The sequence below is a fragment of the Oncorhynchus tshawytscha genome, linkage group LG20 (assembly GCF_018296145.1).
Source record: "Oncorhynchus tshawytscha isolate Ot180627B linkage group LG20, Otsh_v2.0, whole genome shotgun sequence".
NCBI lineage: Eukaryota > Metazoa > Chordata > Actinopteri > Salmoniformes > Salmonidae > Oncorhynchus > Oncorhynchus tshawytscha.
This window is the reverse complement of record NC_056448.1, coordinates 27,920,510-27,937,185: the sequence shown is the minus strand read 5'-3', so window position 1 is coordinate 27,937,185 and position 16,676 is coordinate 27,920,510. Positions and strand designations below refer to the sequence as shown.

Here is a 16,676-nt window from a genome sequence, read left to right as displayed (position 1 = left end):
TAGGCAATTAAAGTCAGTTATGTAAACTTAGGACACTAAAGAGGCCTTTCTACTGACTCTGAAAAACACCAAAAGAAAGATGCTTAGGGTCCCTGCTCATCTGCGTGAACGTGCCTTAGGCATGCTGCAAGGAGGCATGAGGACTGCAGATGTGGCCAGGGCAATAAATTGCAATGTCCGTACTGTGAGATGCCTAAGAGCGCTACAGGGAGACAGGACGGACAGCTGATCGTCCTCGCAGTGGCAGACCTACGTGTAACACCTGCACAGGATCGGTACATCCGAACATCACACCTGCAGGACAGGTACAGGATGGCAACAACAACTGGCAACATAGCATCATTGGACTGAGCTTGTCATTGCAGGCAATCTCAACGCTGTGCGTTACAGGGAAGTCATCCTCCTCCCTCATGTGGTACCCTTCCTACAGGCTCATCCTGACATAACGCTCCATCATGACAATGCCACCAGCCATACTGCTCGTTCTGTGTGTGATTTCCTGCAAGACAGGAATGTCAGTGCTCTGCCATGGCCAGTGAAGAGCCCGGATCTCAATCCCATTGAACATGTCTGGGACCTGTTGGATCGGAGGGTGAGGGCTAGGGCCATTCCCCCAAATGTCCGGGAACTTGCAGGTGCCTTGGTGGAGGAGATGCACTGCAGTACTTAATGCAGCTGCTGGCCACACCAGATACTGACTGTTACTTTTGATTTTGATTTCCCCCCCCCCCCTTTGTTCAGGGACACATTATTCCATTTCTGTTAGTCACATGTCTGTGGAACTTGATGTCTGTTGTTGAATCTTATGTTCATACAAATATTTACACATGTTAAGTTTGCTGAAAATAAACACAGTTGACAGTGAGAGGACGTTTCTTTTTTTTGCTGAGTTTGTGCTATGCCTGGGCTTGGATTCTACGCCTAGTAGGGAGCAGGCGTAGGCCCCAATTTCACACACTATCTTCATCATGATGTGCATAGAACATTATAGCAATCTTGTGTGTCCATAATTCACAACCTCTGCAGGCTTTTGGAGTTGCCTAGATGTGAAAATCTATATTTATTATAATGTTTGGAGGACTTTGGGAGTTTCAATAAGCAACAATTTGATACATGCCTTGCATTAGCCTATTACAGCAATATTTTCTTTATATGGATCGTGCATGTATGCGAAGTGACATGTCTCGCAAGCCGCGCATAAAATTGACTTTTTGGCCCACCAGCCAATGATGAAATAAATCTACCAGTCAACTCAGATTTTTTACCAGCCAAAATATATTTTGGTCAAAATTACTGAAAAAAAAAAAAAAAAGCCTAATGTTTCAAAACAGAAATCTATTATTAAGAAGTAATGTGGTATATTACTCAATTTCATATTAACCTGAGTTCCATCAATATTGGGAAACCGGGCCCAGGGCAATAGTAGTTCAGTACTTTGCCATATCAGTATTTCATCAATGTTTTTTTATTTGATCTTATTTGTCTTGTGGTATTTTTGCACAACTGCTATTGTTATTTTCTTTACTTGCACTGTGGTCTTTGTTTGTTTGAGAAGGTTACAGAGTATCTTGTATTCTTATAACATCTGTAATAAACCTTTTATTTGACCTGATCTGTGTAATCATCCAGACTTGTTTCATACTGTGTTTACACCAGGATAGTTAGATAACTCCAAATGACCTAACCAGATTAAAACCTTCAGGTTTAGAATAGAGTAGTTTAGTAAACAAATCTAATACCATTCCAAAGGTAAAATAATGATGCCTATATGCTAGATAAAGAATGCACAAATATTGTTTCTCAAACATGTTTCTTGCCCACACAAACGTCCCTTATTTACATATGAGATCTCAGGTTCTCCCCTGTTCAAAGGTGTGCAAACTGCAGGAGGGCTTCATGTGTTGTCTACTGAAAGCGGTATTTCTGGCCATGTCCTTAGACATAGAGAAGATTATTTAATGGTTGTAGTCAAGTGCTGCCAAAAAGGGTTCTAGCCACTGGAATTTGACGATACCACTTGCCAACTATGACAGACTTGCCTTTGATGACCATCAGTCTTAGATTTCCAAGGTAAATACATTCAGTTTAGTAAGTATTTGAATTATTGGAGAAGGATGCTATGTGGGAGAATGACCAATGATTTCTCACCTAAAGTTTCAGTCCGTCTCAATATTTTTCAAGACAATTTGGGTCAGTGAAGATCCCTGCTGCATCCGGTCTTTGTTGTGGTTCTCCTCCAGATTGTCATGCTGGCTGCAGCCGAAGTCCCATTCATGTTCTTTGACCACGTGATGCAAGACACACCTCCACAGATTCTGAAATTAATTGAGAATGCATCATTGAGAGCATGGCAACCTCCACTATGTACAGTAAATATCTTAAGCAACTTGTGTGGAAGGCAGTCAGCTGAGCATAATGTTTCAGTTGATATTAACTAAGAAAAGGCTGGAAAAGTATTTATGTCTGCTCAACAAGATACTGTATAACTTGGTGTTTCTTGGATCCCATCTGATATGTTTCTGAGTAACGTATTCCTCAGAACCATATATAAAACTGCAGACTCCTCAGAACCATATTGCCCGCTGTGTAAATAGCTATCATATCTACGCAATGAATTGTAGTTGTTTGTAAGGTAAATTAAGTAGTCACCATGAACCTCACTCTGTCTGCAGTTTTACAGCAGAACCAGAAAGGGTGGACAATGTCCTTGATCCAGACCAGCATGATGGATTGTCCCGAAATCATTATGCCTGAGTTTGGTTGAACAGACATTGCCAGGGAGAGAAAGTCCATTACACATGAGCAAGCCTCGACCCAGACACCACCTCAAGCCTACAACTCAATATTAAAATAGGCTATTTACATGACAGGGAAAGGAGCATTCTAAGCAGTTTAAATTACAATGTCAAACTCAGGACAGATGTGCTAATAGAATGAGTCTATTCTCAGAGCATAACAGTACATCTCATTAACATTGTATTGGTCTAATCTCTGAATGTAGGCTTTTGGAGACCACAGAATGATCAGCATGGTACGAATTACAGCGGAGCCATTGGGGTGCTCAGTTCCTCTGAATGAGACGTTCGCTCCCTAAATGCAACAGAAGTCAAAAATTTTTTGGGAGGGGGGCCGGTCTCTAAATTATGCTAATTTAACCATTCTCCTATTTGTTTAAAATGCAGTGGTAAATATATTTTGGTGCTAAATATGAAAATAAAATCTTCCAATGATATGGACCTCTGTCACGGTTTAAATCATGTATTAAGAATAGACATTATTCCAATTTATCCATTGATGTATCATTGTTTGCTTATGCCACTTATGTTTAGAGTGCTCAAATCAAATTTGAGTGGTCACATAAACATATTTAGCAGATGTTATTGCGGGTGTAGCAAAATGCTGGTGTTCCTAGCTCCAACAGTGCAGTAGTATCTAACAATTCACAACAATACACACATCTAAAAGAATGGAATTAATAAATATATTAGGATGAGCAATGTCGGAGTGGCATTGACTAGAATACAGTGTGTATATACACGTGATGAGTAAAACAGTATAAACATTATTAAAGTGACCGATGTCTATAGGGCAGCAACTTCTATGGTGCAGGGTTGAGTAACCGGGTGGTAAGTGACTAAGTTCAGGACAGGGTACTGTGTGGAGGCTGGCTCGTGGTGGCTATTTAACAGTTTGATGGCCTTGAAATAAGAAGCTGTCTCTGTCCCAGCTTTGATGCACCTGTACTTACCTCGCCTTCTAGATGATAGCGGGGTGAACAGGTCGTTGCTCGGGTGGTTGGTGTCCTTGATTATCTTTTTGGCCCTGTGCCCAAGAACGCTATGGTGGTCTGCTTGAAACATGTTGGTATTACAGACTCAGACAGGGAGAGGTTGAAAATGTCAGTGAAGACACTTGTCAGTTGGTCAGTGCATGCTCAGAGTAGGCGTCCTGGTAATTTGTCTGGCCCTGCAGCCTTGTGAATGTTGACATGTTTAAAGGTCTTACTCACATCGAGTACGGAGAGTATGATCACACAGTCGTCCGGAACGGCTGTTGCTCTCATACATGTTTCAGTGTTACTTGCCTCGAAGCGAGCATTAAGTAATTTAGCTCGTCTGGTAGGTTGTGTCACTTGGCAGCTCGTGGCTGTGCTTCCCTTTGTGGTCTGTAATAGTTTCCGATGAGCGTCGGAGCTGGTGTAGTAGGATTCAATCTTAGTCTTGTATTGATGCTTTGCCTGTTTGATGGTTCGTCGGAGGGCATAGTGGGATTTCTTAGGTTTACGTGTTAGAGTCCCGCTCCTTTAAAGCGGTAGCTCTACCCTTTAGCTAAGTTTGAATGTTACCTGTCATCCATGGCTTCTGGTTGGGCTATGTATGTAGAGTCACTGTGGGGGACGACGTCATCGATGCACTTATTGATGAAGCCAGTGACTGATGTGGTGTACTCCTCAATGCCATCAGAAGAATCCTGGAACATATTCCAGTCTGTGATAGCAAAACAGTCCTGTAGCTTAGCATCTGCTTCATCTGACAGCTTTCTTATTGATTGAGTCACAGGTGCTTTCTGCATTAGTTTTTGCTTGTAAGCAGGAATCAAGAGGATAGAATTATGGTCAGATTTTCCAAATGGAGGGAGAGCTTTGTACGGATCTCTGTGTGAAGTAAAGGTGGTCTAGAGTTTTTCTTTTCTTTTTTTCCCTCCCCCCTCTGGTTGCACATTTAACATGCTGATAGAAATGAGGTAAAACTGATTTGAGTTCTCTTTCAAGATTTAGTTTCGGTATTTCTCTATGGGGTACGCACCCAGCGTATTTGTCAGCCTTATTACACTACGTCAGCCATGATTGGCTGGACGACGAGACGTGATTTTCTGGATTTTTGTTTTAGATCCCGTCAGTTGAAGTGTACCTAATGATAAAAATTACAGACCTCTACATGCTTTGTAAGTAGGAAACACTGCCGATTTTGCAGGTTATCAAATACTTGTTCTCCCCACTTGTTCTCCCCACTATATATATAGCACAGTCGTCAGGATAAGCTTGTCTGGCAATAAGGGAGTCAGTATATCCCAAAGTGAAATACTGAAATTAATACTTGAAAGAGAACAATAGGTTACGACTGTAACCCTGGTTCTCTGATAGTATGAGTAAGGTATTTAACCAGAATACCCTCCTTGCATGAGTGAGGAAGAGGAGGTGTGTCTTATTCTTGAATGACTGAGACGCTGTGTCGAGCCCTTTTATAGGGTAGGAGGAACACCCTTCCCCGACGCACAAGTCTCGACGTCGTATAATAAGGCTTCTGACGAATACGCTAGGAGGGTGAAGTACCTCACTCATACTATCAGAGAACCGGGGTTACAGTCATAACCTATAGTTTCCCTGCATTAAAGTCCCCAGCCACTAGCAGCGCCACCTCCCTGGATGAGCGTTTTCCTGTTTGCTTATTTTTTTATATTTATTTTACCTTTATTTAACTAGGCAAGTCAGTTAAGAACAAATTCTTATTTTCAATGACAGCCTAGGAACAGTGGGTTAACTGCCTGTTCAGGGAAATCTTTCAGAAAGAAAGATTTGTACCTTGTCAGCTCTGGGATATGAACTTGCAACCTTCCGGTTACTAGTCCAACGCTCTAACCACTAGGCTACCCTGCCGCCCCAACTGTATAGTGCATCGGTCTTAGTACATCGGTCTGCGGAAAATATAGATGTAAATTCTCCTTAGATTTTCCTTAGATTTCGTGCACCAGTTGTTGTTTACAAATATGCATAGGCCGTCCCCCCTTGTCTTACCAGAGGCTGCTGTTCTATCCTGCCGAAAAAGCTTAAAACCTGCCAGCTGTATGTTAATCATGTCGTCGTTCAGCCACGACTCGGTGAAACATAAGATATTACAGTTTTTAATGTCTCGTTGGTAGGCTATACGTGCTCATAGTTCGTCTATTTTATTATCGATTGATTGTAAGTTGGCTAATAGGACTGATGGTAAAGGTAGATTACTCTCTCGGCGACGGATCCTTACAAGGCACCTGGATCGTCATCCACAATACTTCCATGTTTTCCCCCTGCGAATGACTGGGATGAGGGCCTTGTTGAATGTCTGGAGTAAATCCTTCCCATCTGACTCGTTGAAGAAACATACCTCCAGTACGGGGTGAATAATCGCTGTCCTGATGTCAAGAAGCTGTTTTCGGTCATAAGACATGGTGGCAGAAACATTATGTACTAAATAAGTTACAGGATCGTAAAACGGCATTTCAGATTGTCAGTGACATGTACGCGGAGGAACTTTGAAGCTTTTCACCTTCTCCACTGCGGTCAACTGTGATGTAAGTTCCTTAATGTGTTTGGACCCCAGGAAGAATAGCTGCTGCTTTGGCAGAGGCTAATGGGGATCCCTAAACAATTCACATGACAAACAGCATGAGTAGGCCATATTTTCTCATCGTTGCCTGATCTGTTAACGCCGATACATCCTGACAAAATGCACACTATTACTCGCCTGCTAATGATCCAAATGGTTGCCAAATCAGGCAAGATAATACTTTTTTCAGAATGAGTCATATGCATTCAAAATGCAGGGCTTTTAGCGGTTATTGAAATGGCATATTCACTGCAGTTTACAGCCGTGACTAGAATTCTTTACTCACTAGAAGAAAATAAAAATGCATTATTGCATTGTTATAGCCTAGGTGTGATCATTTTCTTGTCCCTAAGAAGTATTAGTAATACTAGACCTAATATTTAGGTAATGAATGATGGATTGCACATGCTTCTAGGGCTAGGCTACACCTCTCTGGTCTGTCTTCACGGTGCTCTTTGCGCAGTTGCGCACCTGACCTCCGCTGCCTCTCAGCTACAGCTTTTCCTCTTAGCCCTTGGAGTCCCAGGAAAAGCTAGACTACAATGGCTTGTTGTACACTTTATTCAAGCATTTTATTTACTTCTACTAGCCTATCAAGGAGAATTTCCAGCTCGATCTTGCTTGCTGATTGTAAAAATAGGCGGAGAGAGCGCTAGCTGTTCCCATGTGCTATAGGCTATGCAAGCCTCCGCTGTTCCTCTTCACTTGAAATCCCAGGAAAAGCTATAGGTTACAACAGCTATAGGGCATGTTTTTTATATACTAAGCCTAATGGTCTTTCTTGTGAAGAGAAACAGGCTTGCTCTTGCTAAATATAAAATAGGCCTAGGCCAAATGAAAAAAAAGTGGAAGGCACTTGCAAACCACTTGAGCATCGAGGCAAACAATGACATGATGTAAAAGATGTGCAGGCTAAACAGCGTCTGTTGAGTTGCTACATTTCTATATTTTTCATTACGTGTATACTGAACTAAAATATAAACGCAACATGCAAAAATGTAAAAGATTTGACTGATTTTACAGTTCATATAAGGAACTCAGTCAATTTGAAATAAATTCATTAGCCATAATCTATTGATATAACATGACTGGGAATACAGATATGTATCTGTTGCTCACAGATCCCTTAAAAAAAAAAATAGGGGCGTGGAAGTTGCTAAATATTGGCGGGAACTGGAACACGCTGTCGTACACGTCGATCCAGAGCATCCCAAACATGTTCAATGGGTGACTTGTAAGATGAGTATGCAGGCTATGGAGGAACTGGGACACTTTCAGCTTCCAGGAATTGTGTACACATCCTTGCAACATGGGGCCGTGCATCATTATGTTGGAACATGAGGTAGTGGCGGTGGATGAATGGCACGACAATGGGCCTCAGGATCTAGTCACAGTATCGATGTGCATTCATATTGCCATCAATAAAAAGCAATTGTATTCATTGTTCGTAAGTTATGCCCGCCCGTACCATAACCTCACCGCCACCATGGGGAACTCTGTTTACAAAATTGACATCAGCAAACCGCTCGCCCTCACAACGCCATTTGCATGGTCTGCGGTTTTGAGGCCCGTTGGAAGTACTACCAAATTCTCTAAAACAACATTGGAGGCAGTTCATGGTAGAGAATTTAATGTTAATTTATCTGGCAACAGGGGCCTCCCTAGTGGCGCGGTGCTAGCTGCGTCACTACAGATCCTGGTTCGATCCCAGGCTGTATCGCAGACTGCCGCAACCTTGAGACCCATGATACGGCGCACAATTGGCCCGCGTCGTCCGGGTTAGGGGAGGGTTTGGCTGGCCGGGTTGTCCTTGTCTTATCGTGGTCTAGCGTCTCCTGTGGCGGGCTGGGCGCAATTCACGCTGACATGGTCACCAGGTGTACGGTGTTTCCTCCGACACATTGGTGCGGCTGGCTTCTGGGTTAAGCGAGCAGTGCGGCTTGGTGGGGTCGTGTTTCAGAGGATGCGCGGCTCTCGACCTTCGCCTGTCCGGAGTCTGTACGGGAGTTGCAGCGATGCACATTTTATAGTGGGCTTTTATTGTCCCCAGCACAAGGTACACCTGTGTAATGATCATACTGTTTAATCAGCTTCTTTACATACCACCTGTCAGGTGGATGGATTATCTTGGCAAAGGAGAAATGCTCAGTAATAGGGATGTAAACAAATTTGAACCAACAATTTGAGAAAAATATCGTTTTTGTGTGTCTGAAATTTCTGGGGTCTTTTTATTTCAGCGGATGAAACATGGGGCCAACACTTTACATATTGCGTTTTATATTTTTGTGTACATTGAAGTATTATTTGCAGTCACTGACAAATGAACACACCCTGGAGCACTGAATGGTCTTGTTACCACCTTATTAATAGGCCTACATCGTGTAGTAGGATGCGTTGCTCAGTTGATTGACAATTGTACTGCAGAATGCTAAACGGTCCACTGGTGTAGATGCTCGACAACATTTATAGTGATGTATAATTTACCGTTATAGTTATCGTCCTTGGTGTGGATGGCTCTTAACTTTGGCTAAAGATTTGACATGTTGAATCTTTGAAACTCCAGCCAAGGACATGAGACGTTCTAAAACTAGACAGTTAAGATCAAACTAATTGTTGTTTCAACTTATGTATCTGAACTGCGGTTTATGATCATGGCTATTCCGCTCCAGTAGACCAGTGACTTGTGTGAAGTAGCTAGCTAGTTAGCCAATATCAGTGTGGCTTTCAGACCAGAAATCAGGAATACAACAGAAGGTCAAGTAATTTTATACATATAAGTTAGCTACTTACGACTAATATACAGTGCATTCGGAAAGTATTCAGACCCCTTAACTTTTTGTCACGTTAGTCTTTTTCTAAAACTGATTAAAAATATGTTTTTAAGTCATCCATCTACACACAATACCCCATAATGGTAAAGAAAAAACAGGTTTTTAGAAATGTTTGCTAATTTGTAAAAAAAAAAAAAAAAAAAACAGATATACCTTACATACAGTGGGGCAAAAAAGTATTTAGTCAGCCACCAATTGTGCAAGTTCTCCCACTTAAAAAGATGAGAGAGGCCTGTAATTTTCATCATAGGTACACTTCAACTATGAGGAGGATCGAGGAGCCTCTTAAAGAAGAAGTTAAAGGTCTGTGAGAGCCAGAAATGTTGCTTGTTTGTAGGTGACCAAATACTTATTTTCCACCATAAATTGCAAATAAATTCATTAAAAATCCTACAATGTGATTTTCTGGATTTTTTTTCTCATTTTGTCTGTCATAGTTGAAGTGTACCTATGATGAAAATTACAGGCCTCTCTCATCTTTTTAAGTGGGAGAACTTGCACAATTGGTGGCTGACTAAATACAGTTGGCACTACGCATTAGGGCAGGTAGCGTTTTCCCGGCATCCGCCAAACTCCGATTCATCCGTCGGACTGCCAGATGGTGAAGGTGGCTCCAGAGAATGCATTTCCACTGCTCCAGAGTCCAATGGCGGTGAGCTTAACACCACTCCAGCCGACGCTTAGCATTGCTAAGGCTTGTGTGCGGCTGCTCTGCCATGGAAACCCATTTCACAAAGCTCCCGACGAACAGTTCTTGTGCTGACTCTGCTTCCAGAGGCAGGTTGGAACTTGGTCGTGAGTGTTGCAACCGAGGATAGACTATTTTTACGTGCCACGCGCTTCAGCAATCGGCGGTCCCGTTCTGTGAGCTTGTGTGGCCTTCCATTTCGCGGCTGAGCTGTTTTTGCTCCGAGATGTTTCCACTTCACAATAACAGCACTTACAGTTTACCCTTCATATCCCCCTCCCCCCTCTTTCTTTTTTGACAGGCCCACTATGTTAAATGTTTTGTTGATATGATTTAAATATACTAATCATATTTCTCTCTCTACCCTTTCTCTCTATCTCTACCCTCAGCCCCTTGAGTTTGATGAGTGCAGGCTTGACATCAGTGTTAACGACAGTGTGTGGTACCTAAGAGCCATAGACTCCGAACACAGACACCAGTGGATCAACTCCATCGAACTACACAGGGTAAGAGAGACACATCACCAGAGTTTGCAATATGTCTTTCTAATTGTATTGTATTTGAATTCTGTCATTTTGAAATGGAATGGATCTAACTTGGTTCTTTCCTCTGCTGTATTCTTCTTTAAATTACATACATTTTATTGCCACAACTTATAAACGCAACATACAATTTAAACTATTGTACTGAATTACAGTTCATATATGGAAATAAATTAATTGGACTCTAATCTATGGATGTTGCATGCCTGGGCAGGGGTTCAGCCATGGGTGGGCCTGGGAGGGCATAGGTCCACCCATTGGGGAGCCAGGCCCAGCCAATCAGAAGTGTTTCCCCAGAAAGGGCTTTATTAAAAATCAAATCAAATTTTATTTGTCACATACACATGGTTAGCAGATGTTAATGCGAGTGTAGCGAAATGCTTGTGCTTCTAGTTCCGACAATGCAGTAATAACGAACAAGTAATCTAACTAACAATTCCAAAAAACTACTGTCTTATACACAGTGTAAGGGGATAAAGAATATATACATAAGGATATATGAATGAGTGATGGTACAGAGCAGCATAGGCAAGATACAGTAGATGATATCGAGTACAGTATATACATATAAGATGAGTATGTAAACCAAGTGGCATAGTTGAAGTGGCTAGTGATACATGTATTACATAAGGATGCAGTCGATGATATAGAGTACAGTATCTACGTATGCATATGAGATGAATTATGTAGGGTAAGTAACATTATATAAGGTAGCATTGTTTAAAGTGGCTAGTGATATATTTACACCATTTCCCATCAATTCCCATTATTAAAGTGGCTGGAGTAGAGTCAGTGTCATTGACAGTGTGTTGGCAGTAGCCACTCAATGTTAGTGGTGGCTGTTTAACAGTCTGATGGCCTTGAGATAGAAGCTGTTTTTCAGTCTCTCGGTCCCAGCTTTGATGCACCTGTACTGACCTCGCCTTCTGGATGACAGCGGGGTGAACAGGCAGTGGCTCGGGTGGTTGATGTCCTTGATGATCTTTATGGCCTTCCTGTAGCATCTGGTGGTGTAGGTGTCCTGGAGGGCAGGTAGTTTGCCCCCGGTGATGCGTTGTGCAGACCTCACTACCCTCTGGAGAGCCTTACGGTTGAGGGCGGTGCAGTTGCCATACCAGGCGGTGATACAGCCCGCCAGGATGCTCTCGATTGTGCATCTGTAGAAGTTTGTGAGTGCTTTTGGTGACAAGCCGAATTTCTTCAGCCTCCTGAGGTTGAAGAGGCGCTGCTGCGCCTTCCTCACGATGCTGTCTGTGTGAGTGGACCAATTCAGTTTGTCTGTGATGTGTATGCCGAGGAACTTAAAACTTGCTACCCTCTCCACTACTGTTCCATCGATGTGGATGGGGGGTGTTCCCTCTGCTGTTTCCTGAAGTCCACAATCATCTCCTTAGTTTTGTTGACGTTGAGTGTGAGGTTATTTTCCTGACACCACACTCCGAGGGCCCTCACCTCCTCCCTGTAGGCCGTCTCGTCGTTGTTGGTAATCAAGCCTACCACTGTTGTGTCGTCCGCAAACTTGATGATTGAGTTGGAGGCGTGCGTGGCCACGCAGTCGTGGGTGAACAGGGAGTACAGGAGAGGGCTCAGAACGCACCCTTGTGGGGCCCCAGTGTTGAGGATCAGCGGGGAGGAGATGTTGTTGCCTACCCTCACCACCTGGGGCGGCCCGTCAGGAAGTCCAGTACCCAGTTGCACAGGGCGGGGTCGAGACCCAGGGTCTCGAGCTTGATGACGAGCTTGGAGGGTACTATGGTGTTGAATGCCGAGCTGTAGTCGATGAACAGCATTCTCACATAGGTATTCCTCTTGTCCAGATGGGTTAGGGCAGTGTGCAGTGTGGTTGAGATTGCATCGTCTGTGGACCTATTTGGGCGGTAAGCAAATTGGAGTGGGTCTAGGGTGTCAGGTAGGGTGGAGGTGATATGGTCCTTGACTAGTCTCTCAAAGCACTTCATGATGACGGATTTGAGTGCTACGGGCGGTAGTCGTTTAGCTCAGTTACCTTAGCTTTCTTGGGAACAGGAACAATGGTGGCCCTCTTGAAGCATGTGGGAACAGCAGACTGGTATAGGGATTGATTGAATATGTCCGTAAACACACCGGCCAGCTGGTCTGCGCATGCTCTGAGGGCGCGGCTGGGAATGCCGTCTGGGCCTGCAGCCTTGCGAGGGTTAACACGTTTAAATGTCTTACTCACTTCGGCTGCAGTGAAGGAGAGACCGCATGTTTTCGTTGCAGGCCGTGTCAGTGGCACTGTATTGTCCTCAAAGCGGGCAAAAAAGTTACTTAGTCTGCCTGGGAGCAAGACATCCTGGTCCGTGACTGGGCTGGGTTTCTTCCTGTAGTCCGTGATTGACTGTAGACCCTGCCACATGCCTCTTGTGTCTGAGCCGTTGAATTGAGATTCTACTTTGTCTCTGTACTGGCGCTTAGCTTGTTTGATAGCCTTGCGGAGGGAATAGCTGCACTGTTTGTATTCAGTCATGTTACCAGACACCTTGCCCTGATTAAAAGCAGTGGTTCGCGCCTTCAGTTTCACACGAATGCTGCCATCAATCCACGGTTTCTGGTTAGGGAATGTTTTAATCGTTGCTATGGGAACGACATCTTCAACGCACGTTCTAATGAACTCGCACACCGAATCAGCGTATTCGTCAATGTTGTTGTCTGACGCAATACGAAACATCTCCCAGTCCACGTGATGGAAGCAGTCTTGGAGTGTGGAGTCAGCTTGGTCAGACCAGCGTTGGACAGACCTCAGCGTGGGAGCCTCTTGTTTTAGTTTCTGTCTGTAGGCAGGGATCAACAAAATGGAGTCGTGGTCAGCTTTTCCGAAAGGGGGGCGGGGCAGGGCCTTATATGCGTCGCGGAAGTTAGAGTAACAATGATCCTGGGTCTTTCCACCCCTGGTTGCGCAATCGATATGCTGATAAAATTTAGGGAGTCTTGTTTTCAGATTAGCCTTGTTAAAATCCCCAGCTACAATGAATGCAGCCTCCGGATAAATCGTTTCCAGTTTGCAGAGAGTTAAATAAAGTTCGTTCAGAGCCATCGATGTGTCTGCTTGGGGGATATATACGGCTGTGATTATAATCGAAGAGAATTCTCTTGGTAGATAATGCGGTCTACATTTGATTGTGAGGAATTCTAAATCAGGTGAACAGAAGGATTTGAGTTCCTGTATGTTTCTTTCATCACACCATGTCACGTTGGCCATGAGGCATACGCCCCCGCCCCTCTTCTTACCAGAAAGATGTTTGTTTCTGTCGGCGCGATGCGTGGAGAAACCCGCTGGCTGCACCGCTTCGGATAGCGTCTCTCCAGTTAGCCATGTTTCCGTGAAGCAGAGAACGTTACAGTCTCTGATGTCCCTCTGGAATGCTACCCTTGCTCGGATTTCATCAACCTTGTTGTCAAGAGACTGGACATTGGCAAGAAGAATGCTAGGGAGTGGTGCACGGTGTGCCAGTCTCCGGAGTCTGACCAGAAGACCGCTTCGTTTCCCTCTTTTTCTGAGTCGTTTTTTGGGTCGCTGCATGTAATCCACTCTGTTGTCCTGGTTGTAAGGCAGAACACAGGATCCGCGTCGCGAAAAACATATTCTTGGTCGTACTGATGGTGAGTTGACGCTGATCTTATATTCAGTAGTTCTTCTCGGCTGTATGTAATGAAACCTAAGATGACCTGGGGTACTAGTGTAAGAAATAACACGTAAAAAAAACAAAAAACTGCATAGTTTCCTAGGAACGCGAAGCGAGGCGGCCATCTCTGTCGGCGCCGGACAAATTACAGACAAATTCTCCTCAGTTTCATCAGCTGTCCAGGTGACTGGTCTCAGACGTTCCCGCAGGTGAAGAAACCGGATGTGGAGGTCCTGGGCTGGCATGGTTACATGTGGTCTGTGGTTGTGAGGCCAGTTGGACGTACTGCCAAATTCTCTAAAATGGCGTTGGAGATGACTGATGGTAGTGAAATTAACATTAAATTCTCTGGCAACAGCTGTGGTAGACATTCCTGCAGTTGGCATGCCAATTGCACGCTCCCTCAACTTGAGACATCTGTGTCATTGTGTTTTGTGACAAAACTGCACATTTTAGAGTGGCCTTTTATTGTCCTCGGGACAAGGTGCACCTGCGTAATGACAATGCTGTTTATTCAGCTTATTTATATGCCACACCTATCGGGTGGATGGATTATCTTGGAAAATGAGAAATGCTCACTAACAGGGATGTAAACAAATATATGTACAACATTTGATAGCAATATTATTTTTGTGCGTATGGAACATTTTTTTATTTCAGCTCATGAAACATGGGACCGCACTTTACATGTTGCCTTTACATTTGTGTTCAGTATATTTACCACTATCTGGGTTTCCATCCAATCGGCAACAGATTTTCATGCAAATATAGACCGCTGCGCCACTTGGGAGGCCCACTTTCACCACCCTGTAAAGTTTGTCATAACTTATTTTGTCTGCCTATTATTCTGCATGGTTTTCCGAGTCGTAGTGGGAGGACCACACACCTTGTCATCGTGTGACTCCAAGTTTACTTTGATATGATGGTAATTATATCAATATTTGCGCATAAAGGTGTTTCCATCGCCATTTTCTCACATAATACATTTTACCGACACAAAAAGATCCCTCCGTCTTGAACAAACAAAGGATCTTTCTGCATTTATAAAATTGTATTGGAACTTCCTGTTTCCATCACAGCGTATATTTTTTATACGGTATGACTTTACTCAAACAGCTGACTGAAGACAGGAAGCCTGGACATTCGTGCAATCGAGTCAGTTTTTGCTGTAAAATTGACTTTCTTCTTGCTGAAACAAGCAGGGTGTTGTAGCAAATTAGTCTACAGTTGCCTAGGCAACACCCCCCAATGCCTGCAGCACGTACAGTCAGGAGCAGAGGAGGGTATAAAATGTATTTTATATACACACACATTTGAAGTCGGAAGTTTGCATACGCCTTAGCCAAATACATTTAAACTCAGTTTTTCACAATTCCTGACATTTAATCCTAGTAAAAATTCCCTGTTTTAGGTCAGTTAGGATCAGCACTTTATTTTAAGAATGTGAAATGTTAGAATAATAGTAGAGAGAATGATTTATTTCAGCTTTTATTTCTTTCATCACATTCCCAGGTTCAGAAGTTTACATACTCAATTAGTATTTGGTAGCATTGCCTTTAAATTGTTTAACTTGGGTCAAACGTTTCGGGTAGCCTTCGACAAGCTTCCCACATTAAGTTGTGTGAATTTTGGCCCCTTCCTCCTGACAGAGCTGGTGTAACTCAGTCAGGTTTGTAGGCCTCCTTGCTTGCACACGCTTTCTCAGTTCTGCCCACACATTTTCTATAGGATTGAGTTCAGGGCTTTGTGATGGCCACTCCAATACCTTGACTTTGTTGTCCTTAAGCCGTTTTGCCACAACTTTGGAAGTATGCTTGGGGTCATTGTCCATTTGGAAGGCCCATTTGCGACCAAGCTTTAACTTCCTGACTGATGTTTTGAGATGTTGCTTCAATATATCCACATACTTTTCCTCCCTCATGATGCCATCTATTTTGTGAAGTGCACCAGTCCCGCCTGCAGCAGAGCACCCCCACAACATGATGCTGCCACCCCCGTGCTTCACGGTTGGGATGGTGTACTTCGGCTTGCAAGCCTCCTCCTTTTTCCTCCAAACATAACGATGGTCATTATGGCCAAACAGTTCTATTTTTGTTTCATCGGACCAGAGGACATTTCTCCAAAAAGTATGATCTTTCTCCCCATGTGCAGTTGCAAACCGTAGTCTGGCTTTTTTATGGTGATTTTGGAGCAGTGGCTTCTTCCTTGCTGAGCGGCCTTTCAGGTTATGTCGATATAGGACTTGTTTTACTGTAGATATAGATACTTTTGTACCTGTTTCCTCCAGAATCTTCACAAGGTCCTTTGCTGTTGTTCTGGGATTGATTTGCACTTTTCGCACCAAAGTATGTTCATCTCTAGGAGACAGAACGCGTCTCCTTCCTGAGTGGTATGACGGCTGCGTGGTCCCATGATTTTTATGCTTGCGTACTATTGTTTGTACCGATGAACGTGGTACCTTCAGGTGTTTGGAAATTGCTCCCAAGTATGAACCAGACTGGTGGAGGTCTACAATTTTGTTTCTGAGGTCTTGCCGGTTTTTAATTTTTTAAATTTTCCCATGATGTCAAACAAAGAGGCACTGAGTTTGAAGGTAGGCCTTGAAA

At 43.5% G+C, this 16,676-nt stretch overlaps 1 protein-coding gene across 5 annotated transcripts in view; it reads left to right on the top strand.

The window, feature by feature from the left end:
• LOC112220298 (ceramide transfer protein-like) overlaps window positions 1-16,676 on the top strand; it is a 68,279-nt gene that overhangs the window by 10,769 nt on the left and 40,834 nt on the right. For all 5 annotated transcript variants that reach the window (XM_042302439.1, XM_042302442.1, XM_042302441.1 and 2 more), the window contains one exon: window positions 10,274-10,390. In XM_042302439.1, coding sequence (XP_042158373.1) covers window positions 10,274-10,390 — 117 coding nt within the window. The remainder of the gene's footprint in view (window positions 1-10,273; window positions 10,391-16,676) is intronic.